The sequence below is a fragment of the Mobula birostris genome, chromosome 11 (genome assembly GCF_030028105.1).
Source record: "Mobula birostris isolate sMobBir1 chromosome 11, sMobBir1.hap1, whole genome shotgun sequence".
NCBI lineage: Eukaryota > Metazoa > Chordata > Chondrichthyes > Myliobatiformes > Myliobatidae > Mobula > Mobula birostris.
In genome coordinates this window covers 7,509,852-7,536,560 of record NC_092380.1, presented here as the reverse complement: position 1 = coordinate 7,536,560, position 26,709 = coordinate 7,509,852, and the positions used below count along the sequence as shown (strand labels likewise).

General features: G+C 47.9%; 1 protein-coding gene across 1 annotated transcript; it reads left to right on the top strand.

Moving 5' to 3' along the window:
* Positions 1–223: 223 nt before the first annotated feature.
* Positions 224–13,291, top strand: LOC140205395 (lysoplasmalogenase TMEM86A-like). Its single transcript, XM_072272987.1, has 3 exons — positions 224–552; positions 2,568–2,832; positions 12,766–13,291. Exons 1-3 carry the CDS (start codon positions 502–504, stop codon positions 13,191–13,193), a joined length of 744 nt encoding a protein of 247 aa, XP_072129088.1. The 5' UTR covers positions 224–501; the 3' UTR covers positions 13,194–13,291.
* Positions 13,292–26,709: the final 13,418 nt, after the last annotated feature.

Sequence of the window (26,709 nt, the reverse complement as noted above, 5' to 3'; positions counted from 1 at the left end):
AGGATTTCAGAGGAGGGTGGCCCCTCTGGTGGAAGAACAAAGGAAGGAGAATTTTCAGAGGGAGTTTGTAGGCAATAACAGAATGGGTGGGAACCTGGTGGATTTTGACCCTGTCGTGTTGGTTGGCTGCTGGCTACAGGTTCATACCACTATCGGTCGCAATCTGCAGGTCAAAAGTTGGTCGTTGTTTCAGGTGCCTCATTTATCAATGAGTGCAAATTAGTCAGGGAGAAAGTCCATCAGCGTTTCCAGATATCAGCAGGATCTCCGGAAGACTGACAGGCAGCAAAGGACAGAGAGAGCGAGAGACTCAAAGAGACAGAGAAAAGACAGAAATAGAGAGAGCAAGAAAGAGAGAAACGGAGACCAGAGAGAGGGAAATAGAGGGAAAGAGAGAGGCAGGCAGAGCACGAGAGAGGGGGGAAGAGAGAGAGAAAGAGAGAGACAGAGACAGATAGATAGACAGCGAGAAGAAAAGAAAGAGAAAATAAGAGATCACAAATGGATATTATGGGTCATGATTCCCGGAGAGGAAGGAAGAGGTTTGCGAAGGTAAGATCAAGGATTTCATCTCTTCAGCATCTAAAAAAAATTGGTCATTATCCCATTGCTGTTTATGGAGTCTTGCGGTGCTGAAACGAGTTCCAGGATTACAACAGAGACTTGACTCAAGAAAAGAACCTTCTGTCTGGGCTCCACCAGAGTGCTTTGGCTTGTCCTGGAAGGGGACACTAAGGGTGCTACAGAAATGCAGGCCATCCTTGAGTAAAGAAGGGGCTGGGCGACTGCTTTAGCCCATGTGCACTTGGCACCGCAGAGCCTGATCCCAGCCACGCCTCGCGCATATCTGATTCGGCCCACTGTGTCCAGTGGCCTGGAACATGTGTACATGTGTACATGCATGTGAGAGCATGCTTGTTCAGTACTTGCCTGAATCTTACAAGGTTTCGACCTGAAACATCAACAATTTCTTCCTTCTACAGACACTGCTTGGCCTGCTGATTTCCTGAAGTTTGCTTATTGTCCAGATTCCAGCATCTGCAGTCAACTGCCCTGCGTCTGTGTGTGTGTGTGTGTGTGTGTGTGCGCGTGTGTGTGTGTGTGTGTGTGTCTGTGTGTCTGTGTGTGTGTGCATGTGTGTGTGTGTGCGTGTGTGTGTGTGTCTGTGTGTGTGTGTGTCTGTCTGTCTGTCTGTCTGTGTGTGTGTGTGTATGTGTCTGTGTGTGTGTGTGTGTGTGTGTCTTTGTGTGCCTGTGTGTGCCTGTGTGTGTCTGTGTGTGTCTGTGTGTGTTTTTCTGTGTGTATGTGTGTGTGTGTGTGTGTATGTGTGTGTGTGTGTGGATGTGTGTATATGTGTCTGTGTGTGTGTGTCTGTGTATGTGTGTGTGTGTGTGTGTGTGTGTCTGTGTGTGTGTGGGTGTATGTGTGTCTGTGTGTGTGTGTATGAGTGTGTATGTATGTGTATGTGTATGTGTGTGCGCGCGCGTGTGTGTGTATGTGTGTGCGTGTCTGTCTGTGTGTGTGTATGTGTGTATATGTCTCTGCATGTGTGTGTCTGTGTGTGTGTATATGAGTGTGTGTGTATGTGTGTGTGTGTGTGTCTGTCTGTCTGTTTGTCTGTCTGTGTGTGTGCGTGTGTGTGTGTCTTTGTGTGCCTGTGTGCGTCTGTGTGTGTTTTTGTGTGTGTCTGTGTGTGTGAGTGTGTGTGCATGTGTATGTGTATGTGTGTGTGTGTGCACGCGTGTGTGTATGTGTGTGTGTATGTGTGTGTGCGTGTCTGTTTGTGTGTGTGTATGTGTGTATATGTGTCTGCGTGTGTGTGTATATGAGTGTGTGTATGTGTGTGTGTGTGTGTGTCTGTCTGTCTATCTGTGTGTGTGTGTGTCTGTGTGTGTGTCAGTGTGTGTGTGTGTGTGTCTGTCTGTGTGTGTGTGTCTGTCTGTGTGTGAGTGTCTGTGTATATGTGTGTGTGTCTGTGTGTGTGTCTGTGTGTCTGTGTGTGTGTATGTGTGTGTGTGTCTGTGTGTGTCTGTGTGTGTGTGTGTGTATGTGTGTATATGTGTCTGTGTGTGTGTGTGTGTGTCAGTGTGTGTGTCAGTGTGTGTGTGTGTGTATGTGTGTATATGTGTCTGCGTGTGTGTGTGTGTGTGTGTGTCTGTCTGTCTGTCTGTCTGTGTGTGTGTGTATGTGTATGTGTGTGTGTCAGTGTGTGTGTGTTTACACGGTGAAGGCAGAGTCAGTATTAGTCGGGTGCCTCCCCTGTGCCAGTGGATGAGAGACTGGAGAGCAGTTGGTGGACGCCGTGTATCCGGGCATGGTTGCTGTGCACCACGCACACACACAGGGGCTGGTGGATAGGGAGGGAACAAGGGACGGAGGCAGCAGCACTTTCAACCAGACGCTGGACTGCGACATCATGCGTGGCTCATTCAGGGCGGGGAGGAGGGTGTTGCTGGAGCAGGGTGGGAAGGTTGCACTGTTTGACTTTGGGGCTGGGTAATAGCGGAGGGATGGGGATTCCCTTCAACTAACCAACTGCCATTTCTTCCCCCGCCCACATTTCACAGGTAAAGAGCGTTACTCCAAAGTTGATTCCATTTGCGGTCAGCTCGTGCCTCTACTTTGTGCTGTGGCTGCCCATCTCCAATCCCTCCTGGTTCAGCGCACTGATCAAGTGTCTGCCAACCCTCTGCTTGGCCTTCTTCATCTTGGCGCATAGCTGGGGAGTGGGGACGACCCACCCTCACTCCAAGAAATTCGTCCTCGGGCTCCTCTTCTCAGCTCTTGGAGATGTATTCCTCACCTGGGGTGACCACGGGTTCTTCAATCACGGTAAGACCATAAGACAGGCGAACAGAATTAGGCCATTCAGCCCATCGAGTCTGCTGCGCCATTTAATTGTGGCTGATTTGGTTTTCTTCTCAACCCCACTCTCCTGCCTTTGACACCCTTAATAATCAAGAACCTAGTGACTTCCGCTTTAAATATACCTAATGACTTGGCCTCCGCACCCGTCTGGCAATGAATTCCGCTGATTCACAACCCCTCTGGCGAAAGAAATCCCTCCTCATCTCTGTTCTAAAGGGACCCCCTTTCGAGGCTGTTCCAGCGGCTCCAGGTCTTGCTGCGAGCCATGACAGCCTTCCTCACTGTCCACTACATCCCCAGTCTTGGAGTCACCTGCAAATTTGCTGATCCATTAACCACATTGTCATCCAGATCGTTGATATCGATGTCAAACCACAAAGGACCCGGCACCGATTCCTATGGCACACCACCAGCCACTGGCCTCCAGTCAGAGAGGGAACCATCTACTGCCACTCTCTGGCTCCTCCCACAAAGCCAATGTCTAATCCAATTTACCACCTCGTGGTTGAAAGTGTGGATGGGAGGATTAGTAAATTTACAGAGGATACCAAGGGTTGTGGATAGCGGATAAGACCCACAAAGAACACAGCACAATATAGATCAGTTGCAGACATAGGCAGAGAAATGGCAGCTGAAGTTTAACCCAGATGAGCTGCACCTCGGCAGGGCAAATGCAAGGAGACAGAAGGGGCAAGTTTTGGTGAGCAGAGCGACCTCGGGATCCAAGTTCACAGCTCCTTGAAAGTGGCTACACAGGTCGATAAGGCTGATGGAATGCTCGCTTTTATTAGTCGAGGCATTGAGTTCAAAGGTCAGGAAGTTATGTTGCAACTTTATAAAACTCTGGTTAGGCCACATCTGGAGTATTGCATAGAGTTCTGTTCACCCCACTGTAGGTAGGATGTTGAGGCTTTGGAGAGGTTGCGGAAGAGGTTTACAAGGATGCTACCTGATCTAGAGGGTGTGTGCTGTCACGAGAGGCTGGATAAACGAGGATTGTTTTCTCTGGCGTGTCGGAGGCTGAGGGGAGATCTGATAGAGGTTTATAAGATTATGAGAGGCATAGATAGAGCGGACAGGGAGTATCTGTTCCCCAGGGTAGAAGTGTCTAATACCAGAGGGCATATACTGAAGGTGAGAGAGGGTAAGTTCAAGGGGGATGTGAGGGGTAAGTTTTTTTACTCAGAGAGTTGCGGATGCTTGGAATGCCCTGCCTGGTATAGTGGTAGAGGCAAATACATTAGAGGCTTTAAAAGACGTTTAGATAGGCACATGGATGTAAGGAAGATGGAGGGATATGGACATTGTGTAGGTAAGAGGGATTAGTTTGGGGGTTTTCAGCTGGGTCAGCACAATACTGTGGGCTGAATGGCCCACTCCTGAGCTGTAATCTTCTATGTTCTATGTTCTACTACCTCATGTTGAATGCCAAACAAATGAACCTTCTTGACCAACCTCCCAAGCGGGATCTTGACAAATGCCTTACCAAAGTCCGTGGTAGACAACACCCACTGCCTTGCCTTCATCGACTTTCTTGGCAACCTCCTCGAAAAATTCTGTAAGATTGGTTAGACATGACCTCTCACACGTGAAGCCATGCTGACTATCCCTAATCAGTCCATGTCTATCCAAATACTTGTATATCCGGCCCCTTAGAATACCTTCCAATAACTAACCCACAACTGATGTCAGGTTCAATGGCCTTTAACTTCATGGTCTATATTTAGAGCCTTTTTTTAAACAGTGGAACAACATAGGCTATCATTCAATTCTCTGGTACCTCTCTTGTCACTAAAGGTGTTTTAAATATCTCTGCTAGAGCCCTGACACTTTCTGCACTTACATCCCATGGGGTCTGAGGGAACACTTGTCAGGCCCTGGGGATTTATCCACCTTGATTTGCCCCAGGAGAGCAAGAACCTCCTTTTCCGTAATCTGTACAGGGTCCATGAAGTTTACACTATTTAGCCTCACTTCCATAGACTCTGTGCCCATCTCCTGAGTAAATACAGGTGCAAAAAATTCATTCCACATCTCCCTCATCTCTTTTGGTTCCACACATGGATTACCATTCTGATCTTCCAAAGGACCAATTTTGTCCCTTGCAATCCTTTTGCTCTTAAGTATCTGTAGAATCCCTTAGAATTCTCCTTCACCTTGTCTACTAGAGCAAGCTTATGCCTTCTTTTAGCACTCCTGATTTCTTTCTTAAGCGTTCTCTTGCATTTCTTATACTCCATAAGCACCTCATTTGTTCCTACCTGCCTATACCTGCTATATGCTATTTTTTTTCTTAACCAGGGCCTCAATGTCTCTTGAAAACCAAGGTTCCCTAAACCTGTTATCTCTATCTTTTATTCTGGCAGGCATGTACATGCTTTGTGCTCTCAAACTTTCACTTTTGAAGGTCTCCCACTTATGAAGTATACCTTTGCCAGAAAACAATCTGTGTCAATCCACACTTGCCAGATCATTTCTGATACTGTCAAAATTGGCCTTTCTCCAATTTAGAATCTCCGGCCACAGACCAGACCTATCTCTTTCCATATTTACTTTGAAACTAATGGCGTACTGATCACTAGGTGCAAAGTGTTCCCCTACACAAACTTCTGTCACCTGCCCTGTCTCATTCCCTAATAGCAGATCAAGAATCACACATTATCTCATTGGGACTTCCATGTACTGATTAAGGAAACTTTCCTGAGCTCATTTGACAAACTTTATCCCATCTAGTCCTTTTACAGTATGGGAATCCCAGTCTATATGTGGAAAGTTAAAATCACCTACTATGACAACCTTATGTTTCTCTCAACAGTCTGTCATCTCTTTATAAATTTGTTCCTCTTAATCCCTCAGACTGTTGTGTGGTCTGTAATATAGCACCATTAACATGGTCATACCTTTCTTATTTCTCAGTTCCACCCATAACGCCTCGCTAGCTGAGTTCTGCAGACTGTACTGACTGAGCACTACCGTGACATTTTCCCTGACTAGTAACCCCCTATCTTCCTTTAATCCTTCTCACTCCGTCGTGTCTAAAACAACGGAACCCTGGAATATTGAGCTGCCAATCCTGCCCCTCCTGCAACCAAATCTCACTAATGGCTACAGTGTCATAATTCCAGGTGTTGATCCACGCCCTGAGCTCATCCACCTTTCCTACGATATTACCTGCATTGAAATATAGGCAGCTCAGAACACTGGTCTCACCATGCTCAACCTTTTGATTTCTGACTTTGTCAGAGGTCTTACCAACATCTGCCTCCACAATCTCTCCACTATCTGTTCTGGCACTCTGGCTCCCGTCCCCCTGCAATTCTAGTTTACTAGTTTAAACCCCATCGTGGAGCATTAGCAAACCTTCCCGCTAGGATATTAGTCTCTTTCGAGTTCAGGAGCCAACCGTCCCTTCTGTACGGGTCCCACCTTCCCTGGAAGAGAGCCCAATGATCCAAAATTGTTATGTCCTCCTTCCTACACCAACTCCTCAGCCACATATTAAACTGTATAATCTTCCTAGTTCTGGCCTCACCAGCACGTGGCACAGGTAGCAATCCTGAGATCACAACCCTGGAGGTCTTGCCCTTTAACTTGGCACCTAACTCCCTGAACTCCCCATGCAGAACCTCGTCACTCGTCCTACCCATGTTATTGGTACCTGCATGGACCATGACCTCTGGCTGTTCGCCCTCTCACTGAAGAATGCTGAGGACTCCATCAGAGATGTCCCGGACCCTGGCACCCGGAGGCAACATATCATCTTGGAATCACGTCTTCGCCCACAGAACCTCCCTGCTGTTCCCCTAGCTAACAAATCCCAGTCACCACAGAGTGCCTCTTCTCCACCCCCACCCTCCCTCCGAGTCAGGGGCAGACTCAGTGCCCCAGACCCGACCACTGTGACCCTCCTCTGTTAGGTCCCCCCCCCACCAACAGTATCCAGAGTGATAAACCTATTGTTGAGGGGGATGGCCACAGGGGTTCTCTGCACTGGCTCCTTAACATCCTTCCCTTTGCTGACTGTCGCTCAGTTTCCCGTTTCCTGCACCTTGGGTGTAACTACCTCTCTGTATCTACCACCCCCTCAGCCTCCTCAGTGATCCAAAGTTCATCCAGTTCCAGCTCCAATTCCTTAACACAGATTGTTGGATGCACTTCTCTCAGTTATAGTCATCAGGGACACTGAAGATATCTCTCTCTCTCTCTCTCTCTCTCTCTCTCTCTCTCTCTCTCTCTCTCTCTCTCTCTCTCTCTCTCTCTCAGGAGGAGGTTACAGTGTCGGGGTGTAGTTCAGGAGGAGGTTACAGTGTCAGGGTGTAGTTCAGGAGGAGGTTACGGTGTCGGGGTGTAGCTCGGGGGGAGGTTACAGTGTCAGGGTGTAGTTCAGGAGGTTACAGTGTCCAGGTGCAGCTCGGGGGGAGGTTACGGTGTCGGGGTGTAGTTCAGGAGGAGATTACGGTGTTGGGGTGTAGCTTGGGGGGAGGTTACAGGGTCCGGGTGTAGATCAGGAGGAGGTTACGGTGTCGGGGTGTAGATCAGGAGGCGGTTACGGTGTCCGGGTGTAGTTCAGGAGGAGGTTACGGTGTCGGGGTGTAGATCAGGAGGCGGTTACGGTGTCCGGGTGTAGTTCAGGAGGAGGTTACGGTGTCGGGGTGTAGATCAGGAGGAGGTTACGGTGTTGGGGTGTAGTTCAGGAGGAGATTACAGTGTCGGGGTGTAGCTTGGGAGGAGGTTACTGTGTCGGGTTGTAGATCAGGAGGAGGTTACAGTGTCAGGGTGTAGTTCAGGAGGAGGTTACAGTGTTGGGGTGTAGCTCGGGGGGAGGTTACTGTGTCGGGGTGTAGTTCAGGAGGAGGTTACAGTGTCAGGGTGTAGTTCAGAAGGAGGTTACAATGTTGGGATGTAGATCAGGAGGATGTTACGGTGTTGGGGTGTAGTTCAGGAGGAGATTACGGTGTCGGGGTGTAGCTTGGGGGGAGGTTACAGTGTCGGGGTGTAGCTTGGGGGGAGGTTACTGTGTCGGGTTGTAGATCAGGAGGAGGTTACAGTGTCAGGGTGTAGTTCAGGAGGAGGTTACGGTGTTGGGGTGTAGCTCAGGGGGAGGTTACTGTGTCAGGGTGTAGTTCAGAAGGAGGTTACAATGTTGGGATGTAGATCAGGAGGAGGTTACGGTGTTGGGGTGTAGTTCAGGAGGAGATTACGGTGTCGGGGTGTAGCTTGGGGGGAGGTTACGGTGTCGGGGTGTAGCTTGGGGGGAGGTTACTGTGTCGGGGTGTAGTTCAGGAGGAGGTTACAGTGTCAGGGTGTAGTTCAGAAGGAGGTTACGGTGTCAGGGTGTAGCTCAGGGGGGAGGTTACAGTGTCCGGGTGTAGTTCAGGAGGAGGTTACGGTGTCGGGGTATAGATCAGGAGGAGGTTACAGTGCTGGGGTGTAGTTCAGGAGGAGGTTACGGTGTCGGGGTGTAGCTTGGGGGGAGGTTACTGTGTTGGGGTGTAGTTCAGAAGGAGGTTACAGTGTCAGGGTGTAGTTCAGGAGGAGGTTACGGTGTCGGGGTGTAGCTTGGGGGGAGGTTACTGTGTCGGGGTGTAGTTCAGGAGGAGGTTACTGTGTCGGGGTGTAGTTCAGGAGGAGGTTACGGTGTCAGGGTGTAGTTCAGGAGGAGGTTACGGTGTCAGGGTGTAGTTCAGGAGGAGGTTACGGTGTCAGGGTGTAGTTCAGAAGGAGGTTACGGTGTCAGGGTGTAGTTCAGGAGGAGGTTACGGTGTCAGGGTGTAGTTCAGGAGGAGGTTACGGTGTCAGGGTGTAGTTCTTGTGGAGGTTACCATGTTGAATTGTTGTTTTGGAGGATGGGTTAAACCTGTGGAAGGATTTGAAGCCAGGGTTTTGCATGTCTGGTGTGTGATTGTGTTTGCCGGTGAAGATCTTTGCTCAGAGGTCGTGGTGATGTGGCTGCCCGTCTCTGCACTTTCCACCGTTATCTCTCTGAGCTCAGTGTTTGCCCCGTGTTCCCGGCATCAGACTTTGGAAAGTGACTCACCGTTCCAGATCCTTCAGACTGCACGTGCCAGCTCTGAGCTCTCTCCCCGGCTTCGTACCCAGCTTGACCAAGTTTTACACAAACACTTTAACCGTTTCATCACTACAGGTGTGCATTCCTAACTCCACAGTAACTATGCACCGCGCTGAAATATTTCCACTCCAAAACAATGGAGAACTCGGAGGGGGAAGGAACCCATCTTCTTTCCCCTTCACCCCCTGATTTCTGAATGAACCCGTGAAGATTACCTCACTACTTTGCAGTTAGTGCACTATGTATTTCATTTTTATATATATATTTATTATAAATTATAGAATAGCACCTGACTTATGAAGGAAGATTGAGTAAGTTAGGACTTCGTTCCTTGGAATGTAGAAAATGAGAGGAGATTTGATAAAGGTATACAAAATTATGAGGGGTATAGACAGGGTTAATATAAACAGGCTTTTTCCACTGAGGTTGGGAGGGGTTACAACCAGAGGCCATGGGTGAAGGGTGAAAGGTGAAAAGTTTAAGGGGAACATGAGGGGAAACTTCACTCAGAGGGCGGTGAGAGTGTGGAACGAGCTGCCAGCACAAGTGGTGCATGCGAGCTCAATTTCAACATTTAAGAGAAGTTTGGATAGGTACCTGGATGGTAGGGGTATGGAGGGCTATGGTCCAGGTGCAGGCAGTTGAAATAGTCCAGCACAGACTAGATGGGCTGAAGGGCCTGTTTCTGTGCTGTGTTTTTCTATGACTCTACAACCTTATGACCCATTCTGTGCTGTCGGGGCGTCAGGGGTTCAGAGTTCAATCTTGGAGCCCTCCGTAAGGAGTCTCTGTACGCGGAATGCGTAAGTTTCTTCCGGGTGCTCCAGTTTCCTCCCACAGTCCGAAGATATATCGGTTAGGTTAATTGGTCATTGTAAATTGACCCTTGATTAGGTTAGGGTTAGATCAGAGTCATCAGGGGTTGCTGGGCAGCATAGTTCAGAGGGACTAAATGGCCTATTCCGTGCTGTATAACTAAACAACATGAAAATTATTTGGTTATTCAGCTGCTATAAATTGTCCCTACTGTCTGGTGAGTGGTGGAATCTTGGGGGGAGTTAATGGGAATGTGGGGAGAGGCAAATGGGATTAGTGTAAATGGCAGGTTGGTGGCCAGTAAATACTCGATGGGCAGAAAGGTCTGTTTCCTTGCTGTACCTCATGACTCATCAAATATAAAACATGCCCAATGGCGCCACACTGTGGCCACTAGTGGTGCAGCAGGTCAAGGATAGACTGAGGATGTGAAATCCCCGCGACCAAGTTGCCTTGTGAAATTTACCGATCCCTGTGCTCTTCAGGTGAATATCCTGAGCTATTTATGAGGCTGCAAAATGCGCAGTGGAAATAAAGGATTCTTTTTCATCAGCTTCACCTGCCCACCTAAAATGGAGAGTAACTTGTCAACGGGTAGAGGTAGGAAAGTTTTGTTTTATTGGTAAGTGAGACTAGAGCTAGGGGACGTAGCCTCAAGACCCAGCGGAGTGGACTTAGGACAGAGTTAACGGTCATAGATCTGAGGAATTCTCGGCTCCAGGAAACAGTAGAGGCTACTTCATTATGACTCTATGTACATGGATGGTAGGGGTAATTGAGGGGTATGGTCCCAGTGCAGGTCAATGGGAGTCGGTAGTTTAAATGGTTCAGCACAGACTAGATGGGCTGAAGGGTCTGCTTCTGTGCTGTACTTTCTGACTATTAAATATCTTTAAAACACAGTCAGAGCGATTCTATAGCGGGGGAATTGAGGATTGGAATTCAATGGTGGAACAGGCTCGATGGGCTGAATGGCCAGCTCCTGCTCCTAGTTATTATATCCTTATTACCTGTTGCTTTTCTCCAGAACATCCTCCCAATCTTAAACACGAGAGATTCTGCAGACACTGGAAATCTTGAGCAACACACACAAGGTTCTGGAGGAGCTCAGAGGTTCAGGAGGCATCCAGGGAGGAGAATAAGCAGTCGACGTTTTGAGCCAAGACCCTGCGTCAGGACTCTTCACATTTGTACTCCTCCCCGTAGATGCTGCCTGACTCTGCTGACGGGTTCCTCCCAATCTCCCAGCCTTTCCTTTCGCCGGTAACCCAACCGGGAAATCTCAAATTCCCCCAATTCTTCGTAACATTCGGACATGCTGTGGAGGCCGGAATTCTGGGAATGGAGGGAACTCTGAGGGTCGAAGGAGTCTGCAGGGATAGGGAGGGATGTAAGGCCCACAGGAATTCGCAGAGATGAGGAGGGATGTGAAGGTAGGGGTAGGTTTACAGAGGCGGGTTGCAAAATAAGAGCTGGGGGTGGTTACTGTAATCGGGATGTAGTAGCCTCCATCATGGGAACTAGTCTCCCAGCATCCAGGTCCGTTCATATGTGCCGATTCATATGACGTGGGCAATCATCGTCTTTCCATGACCATGACTGCACTTGGCAAACTTTTCTGCAGAAGTGGTTTGTCGCTGGGGGCCACTGTGAGTAACAGAGGGAGAGAGAGAGAGAGAGAGAGTGGGGGGAGAAAGAAATAAAGGGAGGAGAGAGGGAGAGGAAGGCGGGAGAGACAGACAGAGGGGGGAGAGATGATAGAGAGAATGAGGGGAAGAGAAAGAGAAAAGCTGATGAGGATTATGGAGATAAAGTCAGAGGTAAGGCTCAAGAGGTCGCAGACATCAGGAGGGCTATAGGACCCAGAGGGGCGGACAGAGTGTAGGGACCAGAGGATGTTTCAGACATAGTTTAGGGGCTGAAGGAGGTTACGAGGTAAGGAGAGTTGTAGGGTCTGGAAGAGGTTATACGGGTAGGGTTGGTGTGGGCATTGGAAGGGTTATGGGGATAGAGGGAGTGTGGAAACATGGGGGTTACAAGGAAAGAGAGGAGGGTGTGAGAATGTGCAGGTTACAAGGGTAGGGAGGGTATGGGAACATGGGGGTTTACAGGGATATGGAAGGGTGTGGATATGTGGGGGTTTACAGGGATAGAGGGTATGTAGGAATGTGGGGATTTACAGGGATAGGGAAGGGTGTGGGAACATGGGGGTTTACAGGGATAGAGAGGGTGTGGATATGTGGGAGTTTACAGGGATAGAGAATATGTAGGAATGTGGGGATTTACAGGGATAGGGAAGGGTGTGGGAACATGGGGGTTTACAGGGATAGAGAGGGTGTGGATGTGTGGGGGTTTACAGGGATAGAGAGTATGTAGGAATGTGGGAGTTTACAGGGATAGAGAGGCTGTGGGAACATGGGGGTTTACAGGGATAGAGAGGGTGTGGAAACGGTGGAGGTTACTTAGATAGGGAGGGTTGTGGGAACTGGAAGGCATACAAGGATAAGGCAGTGCCTTGTAAAGAAGGCAGCACTTCCGTCGAAAAATTTGCCAAGAATAATCATGGCCAAAGACCACAATAACCCATATCATGCAACACAGCACATGGTGATGAAAATGACAGGGAGACAGGGTTTAGAGGAGAGGGAGGGGATTAAGAGGTGGGGGTGTTATATAGGTGTAGAGATTGATGGGTATTACAGAAATAGGGAGGGGAATAGAGGCCCGGAGGGATAGGATGGTTGTGGGAACTGGAGGGGTATAGAGGCTGAGGATGGAGTTACAGGGATAGGGGTTGGAGAGCGCCACAGGGACAGAGAGTAGTATAGAGCCAGGGGAGGGATTATAGGGATCGAGAAAGCTGAGGAAATTGGAGGGGGTAACGGTGAGGTTGTTGGGGTGCTATGGGTGACAAAGGTGACCCAGGAGAGGGAGTGGAACATGGAGGACAGGTTGGGAGGGAGTGACTCTCCAGGCTGTGACGGTGTCTCTCTCACCATCTTGCTTTGCAGGCGTGCTGGCGTTCGGCATCGGACACGTCTTCTACATCGCGGCACTGGGCTTGCAGCCGCTGCGCCCTGGCATAGCCCTGCTGCTCCTGCTGCTGGGCGCCGGCCTGTATGGCGCTATCTACCCGTGCCTGGACACCGGCACCCTCTACGCCCTGGGCGGTTACAGCGTGGCGCTGGTGCTGATGAGCTGGCGCGCCCTCGCCCGGGCCCGCTGCTCGGGGTACCAGCGAAGCTGGGGCGCCCTGAGCGTGGCGGTCGGCGCCGTCATCTTCATCGTCTCTGACTTCGTGCTGGCTGTGGACCGGTTCTGTGTCCCCCTGCCCCATTCCCGCTTCACCATCATGTCCACGTACTATCTGGCACAGATGCTCATCTCCCTCTCAGTACTTGACCACCCCGACCATGACAGCCTGTGGAAGAGACATTAGAGATGTTACTATGACTAGACTACTGGCTGCCGATCAGAATGAGTAATATTAATTAAACCTTCATACAAAGACCTCTCTCTCTCTTTCTTTGAGGGGCTTTGTACTATAGTACAACACCAAAACAACTTTATAAAACCCTGGATGGACCACACTTGGAGTATCGCGTTCATTTCCGACCGCCTCATTATAGGAAGGATGTGGAAGCTTTAGAGAGGGTGCAGAGGAGATTTCCTCCAAGAGGGCCACAACCTTGTCATAGGGTTTGGAGGCTTGTGTGCCTCAATGACCTGGAGAGCTATGTTGGCTGGAGTCAGGGGCTCGTGGTAGGGTCACCCATAACAAATAGGTCAAAGGGTAGAGGACAGACAAAGAGTGGTCCAGATTTGGAGGATCAGCTCAGGGCCAACAACCCTGACCGGTCAAGCAAGGCTGTTTCAGAAACAGCAATGAAGAGTCCTTCTACACCTGAGTGGCTGTGGATAGAGATGGAGGACCTTCATTGTTGCCCTAAGCTCCGGCAGCATAGCGAGCGGTGAGTAAGCAAGGAAGAGGTTTACCAGGAGGCTGGCCTGGACTAGAGAGCATGTCTTATGCGGATCGGCTGAGTGAGCTAGGCGTCTTCTCTTTGGAGCAAAGGAGGTGACCTGATAGAGGAGTACAAGATGTTAAAAGGGCAGAAAAAGGGGGCAAAATCTTAAGGTAATCAGAGGAAAATATAAGGAGTTGTGAAAGGTGAAGCACCTTCAATAACTCCAAAAGACTGAAGTAGGGTAAATACTGAAAGGCTTTTATTCACTGTACAATACGACCTCCATGCTGAGTGTCTGCCCCCTGACTGAGGGGGAGGAGCAGGGCGAAATCACCTTTATTCAGGGGTCTGTGGGAGGAGCCACAGGAGCGTGTCCAGACAGGTAACTAAGTTACAACATATATATATGGTTTACCACAAGAGGTAAGTTTTTTTTTTACACAGAGCGCAGCGGGTGCAAGGAACTACCCGGGATAATAGTGGAGTCAGATACGTTAGGGGTATTTAAGAAACTGCACGTCGATGACGGAAAAATGGAGGGCTATGTGAGAAGGAAGTGTTAGAACCCAACCTTTTTTATGCCATGGACCAATGCCATTGAGCAAGGGAGCTGTGAACCCCAGGTTGGGAACTCCTGTGTTCGGTAGATCCTAAAGTAGCTTACAAGATCTGTGTACTTTACTCATCGCCTCCTAAACACTTCTCAATAAGATGGTGAATTTATAAGAACCCAACATGATCTTTATTAACTGAAAAATGGCCTACGTAAGTCAAAGTATTGAGTGCAGCTGTTGGGATGTTCGCTTGTGTGAGACCTTGGTGAGGCCAAGTTTGGAGTAAGGTCTGAGGTTCTGGTCACCAACCTACAGCAAAGATTGAGAAAAATTACAAGGATGTTGCCAGGACCTGAGGACTGAGTTATAGGGAAAGGTTGAACAGGTTAGGACTTCATTCTCTAGAGCGTAGGAGAATGAGGGAGATTAATAGACGTGTACAAAATGCTTCTCATAATCTTCTATATCTCCATCAACTCACTCCTCACCCTCCTTCCCTCCAGGAGAACCAAGCTCAGGCTGTATGATCTCTTCCTATAATTAAATTCCTTCAGAGTCAGCTTCACTTCTTTATCGCATGCACATCGAAGCAGTCGTTTGAGTTAACAACCAACACAACCTGAGCGGGTGCCGGGGGCAGCCCGCGAGGGTCGCCACACGTTCTGGCGCAGACGTTGCCTGCCCACCGTGTGCACAGAACAACACACAAGCGACAGTGGCGGCGGGACAACAGTAACAAAAGAAACATCAAAGATGCTGGTGAACGCAGCAGGCCAGGCAGCATCTCTAGGAAGAGGTACAGTGGACGTTTCAGGCCAAGACCCTTCTTCGCACTCTCTCTACGATACTCCTTAACCGGGGCTAGGTCTTAGAATGTATGTCCCAACCTATGAAGGCAAACATGCCATATGCTATCTTCACCGCCCTATCAACCTGTGCCTACCCTGAAAATATTTAAATCTTCTCTTTGCCGGGGGTTCAATGAGACCATCTGTCACTGCACCCCATCTGTGATCTCTGCTGTCCTCCAATTCCTCGACCGCGCGCTCACGCAATCTCCCCACCACAGCCACGTGTATCTATCACCTGCCAGCTCGTACTCCTTCCCCTCCTCTCCCCGTCTTCCTGTCCTGACTTCCTCCTCCTCCTTCCTTTCCAGTCCTGACGAAGCACCTCGCCCTGAAACGTCGACTCTTTATTCCTTCTCCACAGATGCTGCCTGACCTGCTGAGCTCCTCCAGCATCTTGTGTGCGTTTACCAGGATGGCGCTTGGATTAGTGAGCATGTCTTATGAGGGAAAGTTGAGCGAGCTAGGGATTTTCTCTTTGCAGTGAAGGAGGATGAAAGGAGTCTTGATAGAGATGTACAAGATGATAAGAGGCAATGGCTACTATGGAAATGGCTAATACTAGGGGCATAACTTTAAGGTGATTGGAGGAAAATATAGGGGGGACGTCGTAAGTATTTTTTACACACAGAGTGGTGGGTGCTTCAGTCCATCTTTTTTAGGCATCCGTTAGTCTTGCGAGACCATGGATCTGCGCCTGGAAAGTCTTCACTCTCCAGGGTGCAGGCCTGGGCAAGGTTGTATGGAAGACCAGCAGTTGCCCCTGCTGCAAGTCTCCCCTCTCCACGACACCGATGTTGTCCAAGGGAAGGGCATTAGGACCCATACAGCTTGGCACCAGTGTCGTCGCAGAGAAATGTGTGGTTAAGTGCCTTGCTCAAGGACACAACACGCTGCCTCGGCCAAGGCTCGAACTAGCAACCTTCAGATCACTAGTTGAATGCCTTAACCACTTGGCCACGTGCCCACACGGTCCATCTACTCCATGCTGAACTAATAATCTGCCTACTCCCATTAACATCCACCCAGACTATAGCCCTCCAAATCCCTTCCATTCATGTACCTATCAAACTTCTCTTAAACGCTGAAACCGAACTCACATCCACCATTTCCACTGGCAGTTCATTCCTCACTCTCACCACTCTCTGAGCGAAGAAATTGCCCCTCATGTTTCCCCTTAAACATTTCACCTTTCACACTTAACCCATGACCTCCAGTTCTAGTCTCACCCAAGCTCCGTGGGAAGAGCCTGCCTGCATTTGCCCAATCTATACCCCTCATAGTTATGTATACTTCTATCAAATCTCTCAATATTGAACGTTCCGAGGAATGAAGTCCAAACCTATTCAATCTTTCTTTATAGCTCAGATCCTCAAGTCCTGGCAACATCCTTGTAAATTTTCTCTGCTTTCTTTCAATCTTATTGACATTTTTCCTCTGGATAGGTGACCAAAACTGTACGTAATACTCCAGAATAGACCTTACCAATGTCTTATACAACCTCAACATAACATCTCAACTCCTGTACGCAGTACTTTGATTTGTGAAGGCCAATGTGCCAAAAGCTCTTTTTATGACCCTATCTAACTTTGATGCCACTTTCAAGGAATTATGGATCTGTATTCACAGGTCCCTTTGTTCTACCACACTCCTCAGTGCTCTACCACTTACCATGTAAATCCTATCCCCGTTGGTCCTCCCAAGGAGCAACACCTCACAACTGTCTGCAGTAGATTCCATCTGCCATTTTCCCATCTAGTCCAGATTCCTCTGTAAGCTCTGATAGTCTTCCCCGTTGTCCACTGCACCCCCAATCTTGGTGCCATCTGCAAATTTGCTGATCTAGTTAACCACATTATCATCCAGATTATTGATTATAGATGACCAACAACAACAGACCCAGCACCAATCCCTGTGGCACTCCACTAGTCAGAGAGGCAATCAGCTACTACCACTCTCTGGCCTCTCCCACGAAGCCAATGTCTAATCCAATTTACCACCTCATCTTGAATGCCGAGCGACTGAACCTTCTTGGCCAGCCTCCCATACGGGACATTCCCCTCCTCCATTCCTCAGTTGGTAACATTCATTTTTCTCAAAGCTCACTCACTTTTCATTCTGGCTTCTTCCCCTTTGCTTCTCAGTCCTGAAGAAGGGTCTTGGCCCCAGACGTCGACTGTTTACTCATTTCCGCAGATGCTGCCTGACCTGCTGAGATCTTCCTGCATTTTGTACGTGCTGCTTTGGCGTTCCAGCATCTGCAGAATCTCTTGTGTTTCTCACTTTTCCCCTTTTTAAATGTAATTGACCATCCACCAGGAGGCAGTGTCTGAGTGGCACCGGCTCCATTAACCCTTTCAGGACTGCAGGCTACCTCAATAAAGCATGAGTTCCCAATCTTTTTTAGTCATAGTCATACCTTATTGATCCCGGGGGAGATTGGTTTTCGTTACAGTTGCACCCCAAGGACCATGGACTGTAATATATGCCATGGACCTCCTCTCTAGGATATTCCCTCTCCTCATTGCTACCACTAGGGAGGGTGTACAGGATCCTGTAGCTCAACAATCAGAAACAGCGTCTTCCTCCCTGCCATCAGATCTCTGAATGGTCCATGACCCATAGACACTACCTCATTGCTCCTTTCTTTGCCCTAAGTATTCTTACAATAATTTTGTGTAATGGCTGCTGCAAAACTCCAGATTCACGTCACATGCACCTGATTCTAATTCTGTCCAACAAGAGGGGGAAGAAGACAGAATGACCAGGGTAGGAACAGTTCTGTTGGCGGGGAGGGGGGAGGCAGCCATACAGAACCACTCCAGCAGGGGGCAGTACTGAAACTGCCTGCTGAATTTAGATGAATTTGTAAATATCTGAGGGGAGATGGTGTCACAGGCAAGTTGAAACCTTTGCATTTATTTTTAACCTATAGAGTGGTTCAGCACAGGCCTTTCGGCCTACTGACTCTGTACTAGCCATTAACCGCTGATTTACACTACTCCTACAATAATCCCACTTTGTTCTCTTCAAATTCCAGAAGGGGATGAGAGTTCCTTTTTATTTGTCACTTGTACACTGCAATTTACAGTGAAGAGCGTCGATTTGCATCAATGACCAACAGGGCCTGAGGATTTACAACATACATTAATGATTTAGATGAAGGGATTAAAAGTAACATTAGCAAATTTGCAGATGACACAAAGCTGGGTGGCAGTGTGAAATGTGAGGAGGATATTATGAGAATGCAGGGTGACTTGGACAGGTTGGGTGAGTGGGCAGGTGCATGGCAGATGCAGTTTAATGTGGATAAATGTGAGGTTATCCACTTTGGTGGGAAGAACAGGAAGGCAGATTACTATCTGAATGGTGTCAAGTTAGGAAAAGGGGAAGTACAACGAGATCTAGGTGTCCTTGTTCATCAGTCACTGAAAGTAAGCATGCAGATACAGCAGGCAGTGAAGAAAGCTAATGGCATGCTGGCCTTCGTAACAAGGGGAATTGAGTATAGGAGCAAAGAGGTCCTTCTGCAGTTGCACAGGGCCCTGGTGAGACCACCCTGGAATATTGTGTACAGTTTTGGTCTCCAAATTTGAGGGAGGACATTCTAGCTATTGAGGGAGTGCAGCGTAGGTTCACGAGGTTAATTCCCGGGATGGCGGGACTGTCATATGTTAAAAGATTGGAGCGACTGGGCTTGTATACACTGGAATTTAGAAGGATGAGAGGGGATCTGATTGAAACATATAAGATTATTAAGGGATTGGACACGCTAGAGGCAGGAAACATGTTCCCGATGTTGGGGGAGTCCAGAACCAGAGGCTACAGTTTAAGGATGAGGGGTAGACCATTTAGAACGGAGTTGAGGAAAAACTTTTTCACACAGAGGGCTGTGGTTCTGTGGAATGCTCTGCCTCAGAAGGCAGTGGAGGCCAATTCTCTGGATTTTTTCGAAAAAGAGTTAGATAGAGCTCTTAAAGATAGCAGAGTGAAGGGATATGGGGAGAAGGCAGGAACAGGGTACTGATTGTGGATGATCAGCCATGGTCACAGTGAATGGTGGTGCTGGCTCAAAGGGCTGAATGGCCTACTCCTGCACCTATTGTCTATTGACTGTGCTGGGGGGGAGGGGAGGCAGCCCGCAAGTGTCGCCACACTTCTGGCACCAATGTAGCATGCCTGCAACTCACTGACCTTCACCACACTTCCTTTGGAATGTGGGAGGAAACCAGAGTACCCAGAGGAAACCCACCCAGCCACGGGGAGAAAGTACAAACTCCTTACAGGTAGGGGTGCGATCCAAATCCCGATTACTGGTGCTGTAAAGTGATTGTGTAAACCACTACACTACATCCATTCGGCCCATCGAATCAGCTTCGCCATTCAATCTTGGCAGATTTCTTTCAACTCCATTCTCCCCCTAAACCTTAACTCTCTTATCAATCAATAATCTATCAGTCACAGCCTTAAATATACCAAATCACTCAGCCTCCTCAGCCGTCTGTAGCAGTGAATTTCACAGATTCATCACAATCTGGCTAAAGAAATTCCTCCTTATCTCTGTTCTAAAGGGAGATCCATCTCTTCTGAAGTTGTGCCCACAAACACCTACCACTCTCAGTGTAAAATACTTCCCTTTAAGTTTTCGCACTTTCAAAGTTTCAAAGTACATTTATTATCAAAGTGTGCATGCAGTATACAACCCTGAGATTCTTCTTCTCCAGACAGCCACGAAACAAAGAAAATCATGGAACCCGTTCAAAAAAATATCAACCCCCCCACGTGCAAAAAAAAACAAATCACGCAAACTGCAACGAAAAGCAAGGAGCAAAAAACACAGAATATAAAATACAAAATCAAAAAAGTCCAGGTGTATTTAGTTCAACTCAATTCATTATCTGGATCAAAATCACTATCCACTAACAGCATTGAGGGAGAGAGGGAGACCGACACACCCAGGCACCCACCTTCGGCAGCAACGAGCAAGAGGCTGGTAGACGGCTCTGAGCTTTCGCTCGCCGTCTGCACCCGCCTGGATTATTTTAAGCTTCCTCGGCAGTTTAGTCGGTGAGAAGTGGAATCGACCATGGCCCCGTGCTTCATCTCCAGGCTTCGTGGCCTCAAGGCCAAAGATTTCGCTTGAAACCTGACGGAACCCTCTTGGAGAGAGCAGAGCGCCTGATCACTCAACTGGCCCAAAAACGCACCGCCAAAATGTAGATCACAGGCTCCAACAGTAGTCGAATCCCACACTTGAAAGAAAAAGAAGACGTGAAGGAAGTGAAAGAAGTAGTTTTATGAACCATCTGGAGGATGTCGCCCCTGGTCGCGTTGTTTGCTGGCGCCATCTTCTACCTTAAACCTTTGCTTTCTGGTGTTTTACATTTCCACCCCTTGTGGAAGAGATTCTGACAATCTATTCCTTTCCTAACGTGCACGGGGCTTGTTCAGATATGAAACAAAAACAGCTTCCATTTACCTAAAACAAGAGATTCTGTAAATGCTGGAACTCCAGGGTAACATACACACACAGAGCGCTGGAGAAACTCGGCAGATCAGGCAGCATCTACGTACAAGGAGCATTGTCATACAAAAGCAGCATCCATCATCAAGGTCCCCCACCATCCAGGCCCTGCTCTCGTCTCACTGCTGCCATTGGGCAGGGGGTACAGGATCCTCAGGATCCACCCCACCAGGTTCAAGAACAGTTATTACCCCTCAACCATCAGGCACCTAAACCAACGTAGATAACTTCACTCATCTCAAACCTGAACGGATTCCCCAATCTGTAGGCTTGCTGTTGGCACGTGGCCAAGTGGTTAAGGCATTGGACTAGCGACCTGAAGGTCGTGAGTTCGAGCCCCAGCCGAGGGAACGTGTTGTGCCTTGAGCAAGGCACTTAATCACACATTGCTCTGTGACGACACTGGTGCCAAGCTGTATGGGTCCTAATGCCCTTCCCTTGGACAACATTGATGTCGTGGAGGGGGGAGACTTGCAGCATGGGCAACTGCTGGTCTTCCATACATCCTTGCCCAGGCCTGTGCCCTGGAGAGTGAAGACTTTCCAGGCGCAGATCCATGGTCTCGCAAGACTAACGGATGCCTTTATTAGGCTCGATTTCAAGGACCCTACAACTCATGTTCTGGATATTATTTAGTTATTTTGTACTTACACCATTTGCCTTTGTTTGCTGGCTGGTTGTCAGTCTTTGCTTGTGTGCAGAAGTTAACTGATCCTATTATATTTCTTTATATCTACTATGAAAACCTGCAAGAAAATGAATTTCAGGGTAGTATATGGTGCCATATATGTGGTGCTGTCCATCGTGTCTGACAATGACAGGAAACCTGTGCGGGAGAGTATTTAAACTGGAAAAGCTGTTCCATCCTCTTGACCTCAGAAGTCCGGGTCCAGTTGTACGAACAAGTGTCAGAAACTGGGATCTTCCTTGGTTGCAATGGATGACCACGATGTCTTCTGTGCCTTTGCTCTCTGTGGAGGGTTGCAGAACCGCAATGGATCTCACTGTAGATCTCATCTGCCCAGTTCAGCAGAGATGACTTTGCATTCTAGGACAGGCTTGTCCCTATCTCACCGGGGTACGAGGCCGCCAGCTGCCCTCACCTGGTTTAGCCCACCTGTTCAGGCAGTGTGCATAGGTGAACTTTAATTATAAGTTTTATTTTAAACTTTGAACTTAGAATAAACAGAGGACGTCGTGGGCCAGTGCTACGCAGCAACTTTACACAGTGAAGCAGCACAAGGTACTTCCCAGTTGAACAATTGAAGGAAGTTTTCGAGTCTCAATATAGATTGTGGGTTTCCTCTGCGCCCTCTCTGGGACCTTCACATCCTTCCTAAAGTGACCTGAACTGGTCAAAATACTCCGGTAGCTGCTGAAGACCTTGCACTGTACAAGTTGAATATAAACCTCCCACCCACATTCTGGTCAGGGCACTCCTTCCTCATAATGTAGGTGGGAGGGTCAGTAAGTTCGCAGGTGATACCAAAATTGGTGGAGCTGTGGATAGTGTAGAAAACTGGCAAAGGACACAGCAAGATATCAATCAGTCGCAGATGTGGGCAGAGAAATGGCAGATGGAGTTTAAGCCAAATAAATGTGAGGTGTTGCACCCCGGTAGGGCGAATGCAAGGAGACAGTACACTGTTAAGAGCAAGATCCTAAACAGTGTTGCTGAACAGAGAGATCTTGGGATCCAAATTCATAGCCCCTGGAATTGGCTACACGGGTCGATGAGGCTTATGAAATGCTCATTTTTATTAGTCAAGGCATTGAGTTCAAAACTCAGAAGGTTACGTTGCAACTTTATAAAACTCTGGTTAGGCCATACCTGGAGTATTGCTTACAGTTCTGGTCACCCCACTGTAGGAAGGATGTTGAGGCTTTGGAGAGGCTGCAGAAGAGGATTACCAGGATGCTGCCTGGTTTAGAGGACATGTGCTATCACGAGAGGCTGGATAAACTTGGATTGTTTTCTCTGGAGTATCAGAGGCTGAGGGGAGATCTGATAGAGGTTTACAAGGTTATGAGAGGCATCGATAGAGTGGACAGAGAGTTCCCCAGAGTTGAAATGTCTAATACCAGAGGGCGTGCATTGAAAGTGAGGGGAGTATGTTTAAGGGGGATGCGAGGGGTAAGTTTTTTGATCAGAGAGTCGCGTTTGCCTAGAATGCACTGTCGGGTATGGTGGTAGAGGCAAATACATTGGAGGCTTTTAAGAGACGTTTGGATAGAAACATGGATGTGAGGAATGTGGAGGGATATGGACATCGGGTAGCTAGGAGGGATTGGTGTTTGGGTGTTTTTGATTTACTGTTTAGCTGGTCGGGCACAATATTGCTGTACTCTTCTACGCTCGATGTTCTAACCCCAGCACCAGGTCGGGAAAGTGCTGCATTGTTACCGCCACCTTCTTTTACAAAACTGGGACTTAAAAGATGCCAGAGTCTGCAACTTGAATAAGAACCGGGATTAGGACCAGGACCAGACTTGTTATTTCGGCTGTGTATGATGTGAAGTCTGTAGCTTTGTGGCAACAGTACAGTGCAAAGGCATAAAATTATTCTAAACCGCAAGAGAAATAAATAGTGAAAAACTGATTCAAAGATTCAAGTACGTTTATTATCACAGTATGCATGCAGTATACAACCCTGAGATTTGTCTTGTCACCGACAGCCACGAAACAAAGAAACACCATGGAACCCGTTCAAAGAAAAACATCAAACCCCTCCCCACATACAAAAGAAAAACAAATCTCGCAAACGACAGTAAAAAAAACAAGCGAAAAACACAGAATATAGAATACAAAATCGAAAGAGTCCAGGCATAATCCGTACAGCTCAGTGCTCATTATCTGCAGGCTGCCCCGATCCAAAATCACCCAAATTAACAATAAAAAAAGGAGTGATCAGAAACCAGAAACACATCATAACGTGACTTACAGAGTTCAATCCACAAACTGCATCGATTAAACCTTGCCCTAGATGCAGAACTCAGGCACTGTCCTTCAACAGCATCGAGAGAGAGGCAGAGAGAGAGACCATTCTAACAACTCAGGGACCTTCCTTTGGGAACAGAGAGCGAGAATTCTTCCAGAATCCCTGAAGCAGAGAGCTGCCGTAGCATAGACATCCGTGCCAGTCCAGTAAAACAATGCTGTCGTGTCCATTGCTTCTGCTCGGTATATTAATCACTGTCAGCTACCGACATAATGTAGCAGCTGGTCGGTGCGCAGCAAGATTCCATAAAAGTAAATGTAAAGTGTGAGTATCTAAATATGGTGCATTCTGGTTAATTGGAAATACTTAGAAAGGTATAAAAAAGATAAACTGAGTAACAAATTGTGTATTTAAATGAAATATAGACCAAATTAGAACACTAGCAATAGTACCACAGTACTATAAAACTGTGTATTAGTTCCCAATAGTTTTCAACTGAGGAATTCATCCAGTGTACGCAATGAACAAAATCAATGCAGAAATGGAGTGTAGATAATGGACTGCCTTCATACAATGCTCTCGATGTTTGCATGGCCCAAATCTTCACTTTCATTGTAACATTCGAGATGATTGTCGATACCTTCAAGTTCTTCGTACTTCCCAACTTGATGAAGTAGAGAAATAGCTTCACTCCCAGCCATTTCTGGCACCTCCAGTCCTGAATGCTTGAAACAGCGGTGAACAAAACTGTTCTGCCTTACTGCTTATTTCTCACTATCAGTGACAAAATATCACTGCATTTTGAATACGAACACACACAACGGACTATATTTACAAATTGTTCGCTCTAAGCACGATGTACCATCTAACAGCTAAACAAGTTCACATGACTGACGCTGGTTAGAAACTGCTCGGCAACAGTCTCCTGTCCCGATTAAGCGGCATTGTGTCCCAAATAAACAAAGGGAATCCCAGCTATTCTCTTGATTACTTTTTGTTCTGTCCCAAATAAATGGCTGCCCTGATTAACCAATGGCCCAATTAACCAGAACTGACTATAATCTGTTTTCTAGAGGTGAGCAATATCAGAAGGTGGAAATGTGATTTGCAGCAAGGTTAGTAATAAAGAACGAAAAGGTATAGCTAGGTTGGCAGGTAGTCTACAAAGTGCTAGCCGATACCATCAGGAAGGAGGTAAAGGAGCTTGAAGACCCACACACAACGTTTTAGGAACAGCTTCTTCCCCCCTGCCGTCAGATTTCTGCATGTTCCATGAACCCATAAGCATTACCTCACTATTCCTCTTTTTCACTTCTTTTTGGTAACCTCAGTAATTTTATGTCTTGCTCTGCACTACTGCCACAAAGCAACAAATTTCAAAGCATACACACATAAAATGTTGGAACTGGGTTTAGAAAGGTCGGCCGTTTGCTCCCCAAGCTGCCTGGCTTGCTGAGTTTTTAATTTTTATTTTATAGAGAACAGGCCCGTCCAGCCCCTCGAACCGGGATGCCCCAGCAGGCCCCCAGATTAATCGGAGACAGTTTACAATGACCAATTAACTTATCAGCCGGTGCGTCTTTGGACTGTGGGAGGAAACCGTAGAGCCCGGGGGCGGGGGGCAGGAAACCCACGCGGTCACAGGGGGAGGGAGGGAAGGAATGTCAACTCAGACCATGAGAGGCCTGCGTCGGGCATTTTCATGCCTTACAAGGCGCAGATTGGAAAGTCTGTGTGGGGTGCCACTCCTCGCACAGACTAGAGCAATGTGTGGTTAAGTGCCTTGCTCAAGGGCACAAACACGCTGCCACAGCTGAGGCTCAAATCAGCGACCTTCAGATCACTAGACGAACGCCTTAACCACTTGGCCACGTGTCCCCCTTGGTCACTGGGAGAACGTACAAACTCCTTACAGACAGCAGCGGGAATTGAACCCGGGTTGCCTGTACTGTAAAGCGTTGTGCTAACCACTACACTACCGTGCCTCCAGCATCTGCAGAACCTCTTGTGAATCTGGTTCAATATGGATAGGTGCAGGGTGACTGGCGTGAAGAGGCTAGGCTGAAGGGCCTGTTTCTCCGATCTCTGATCCTGTAATTCTAATTCTTTTTCCACCATTCTTCCACACAGTGACTTCAAGATCCCAGCTGCTATCCGGACAAGACAGTATTTTGTAACATCTCAAAGCCACAATGCGAATCAGAATGAAGTTTAGCTGCACCAGCATAGGTCATGAAATTTGTTGTTTTGCAACAGTGGTATGGTAGCGTAGTGGTTAGCACAATGCTTTAGATAAACCATGAAAGTAGTAACCTGGAACTAAATTAATATCGTTCCTGTAACAGCATCTGTCCAAATTGCTAATCTTCTATCCTGGAATTTGGACTAAGGAACGCAGGGGGCATTGTCGTCCCTGTGCTTGACAAGACTGAAGCAAGAGTTAAATCCAATTACAAAGAAACCCTAATTGGCTGGAAAGCGTGCCTCTTCACGTGCGTAATCGCCACCTTCTTTCGGTTGCCCGCCTGTGAGAGCAGCCAGACTCCGTGGCAGCGACACCTCTCACCTAAAATGCATGTCCTCTAGTACTTGACATTTCCTATCCCATCATCCACTGCCTTGCCTTCGTCAACTTTCCTGGTAACTTCCTCAGAAAACTCTATAAGATTGGTTAGAGATTGCCTACCAAACATGAAGCCTTGCTGACCAACCTTAATCAGTCCATGCCTATGCAAAAACTTATTTATCCAGTCCCTCTGGTCCGTAATTTCTTGGTTTATTTTTAGAGCCTTTATTGAACAGTGGAGCAGCATTGGTTATCCTCCAGTCCTCTGGTACCTCACCTGTCTCTAGGGTGATTTAAATATCTCTGTCGGGGCCACACTGATGTCTGCACTTACCTTCCGTAGGGTCCGAGGGAACACCTTGTCAGGCCCTGGGGACTTATCCATCATAATTTGCCATAGGACAGCATACACCTCCTCCTCTGTAATTTGTATGGGGTCTACTTGTCTCAATTCTATAGACTCTGTGTCCACCTCCTGAGATAATACAGATGCAAAAAACATTATTTAAGATCTCCCCCATCCGCTTTGACTCCACACATGGATTGCCATTCTGAT

What these genes read in the sequence shown, in the direction of transcription:
- LOC140205395 (XM_072272987.1), top strand. Translation starts at nt 502, where the DNA reads ATGGATATTATGGGTCATGATTCCCGGAGAGGAAGGAAGAGGTTTGCG. An exon ending in GAAGGAAGAGGTTTGCGAAG is followed by an intron (nt 553 to 2,567) that starts GTAAGATCAAGG and finishes CACATTTCACAG; the next exon opens with GTAAAGAGCGTTACTCCAAA. An exon ending in CCACGGGTTCTTCAATCACG is followed by an intron (nt 2,833 to 12,765) that starts GTAAGACCATAA and finishes CTTGCTTTGCAG; the next exon opens with GCGTGCTGGCGTTCGGCATC.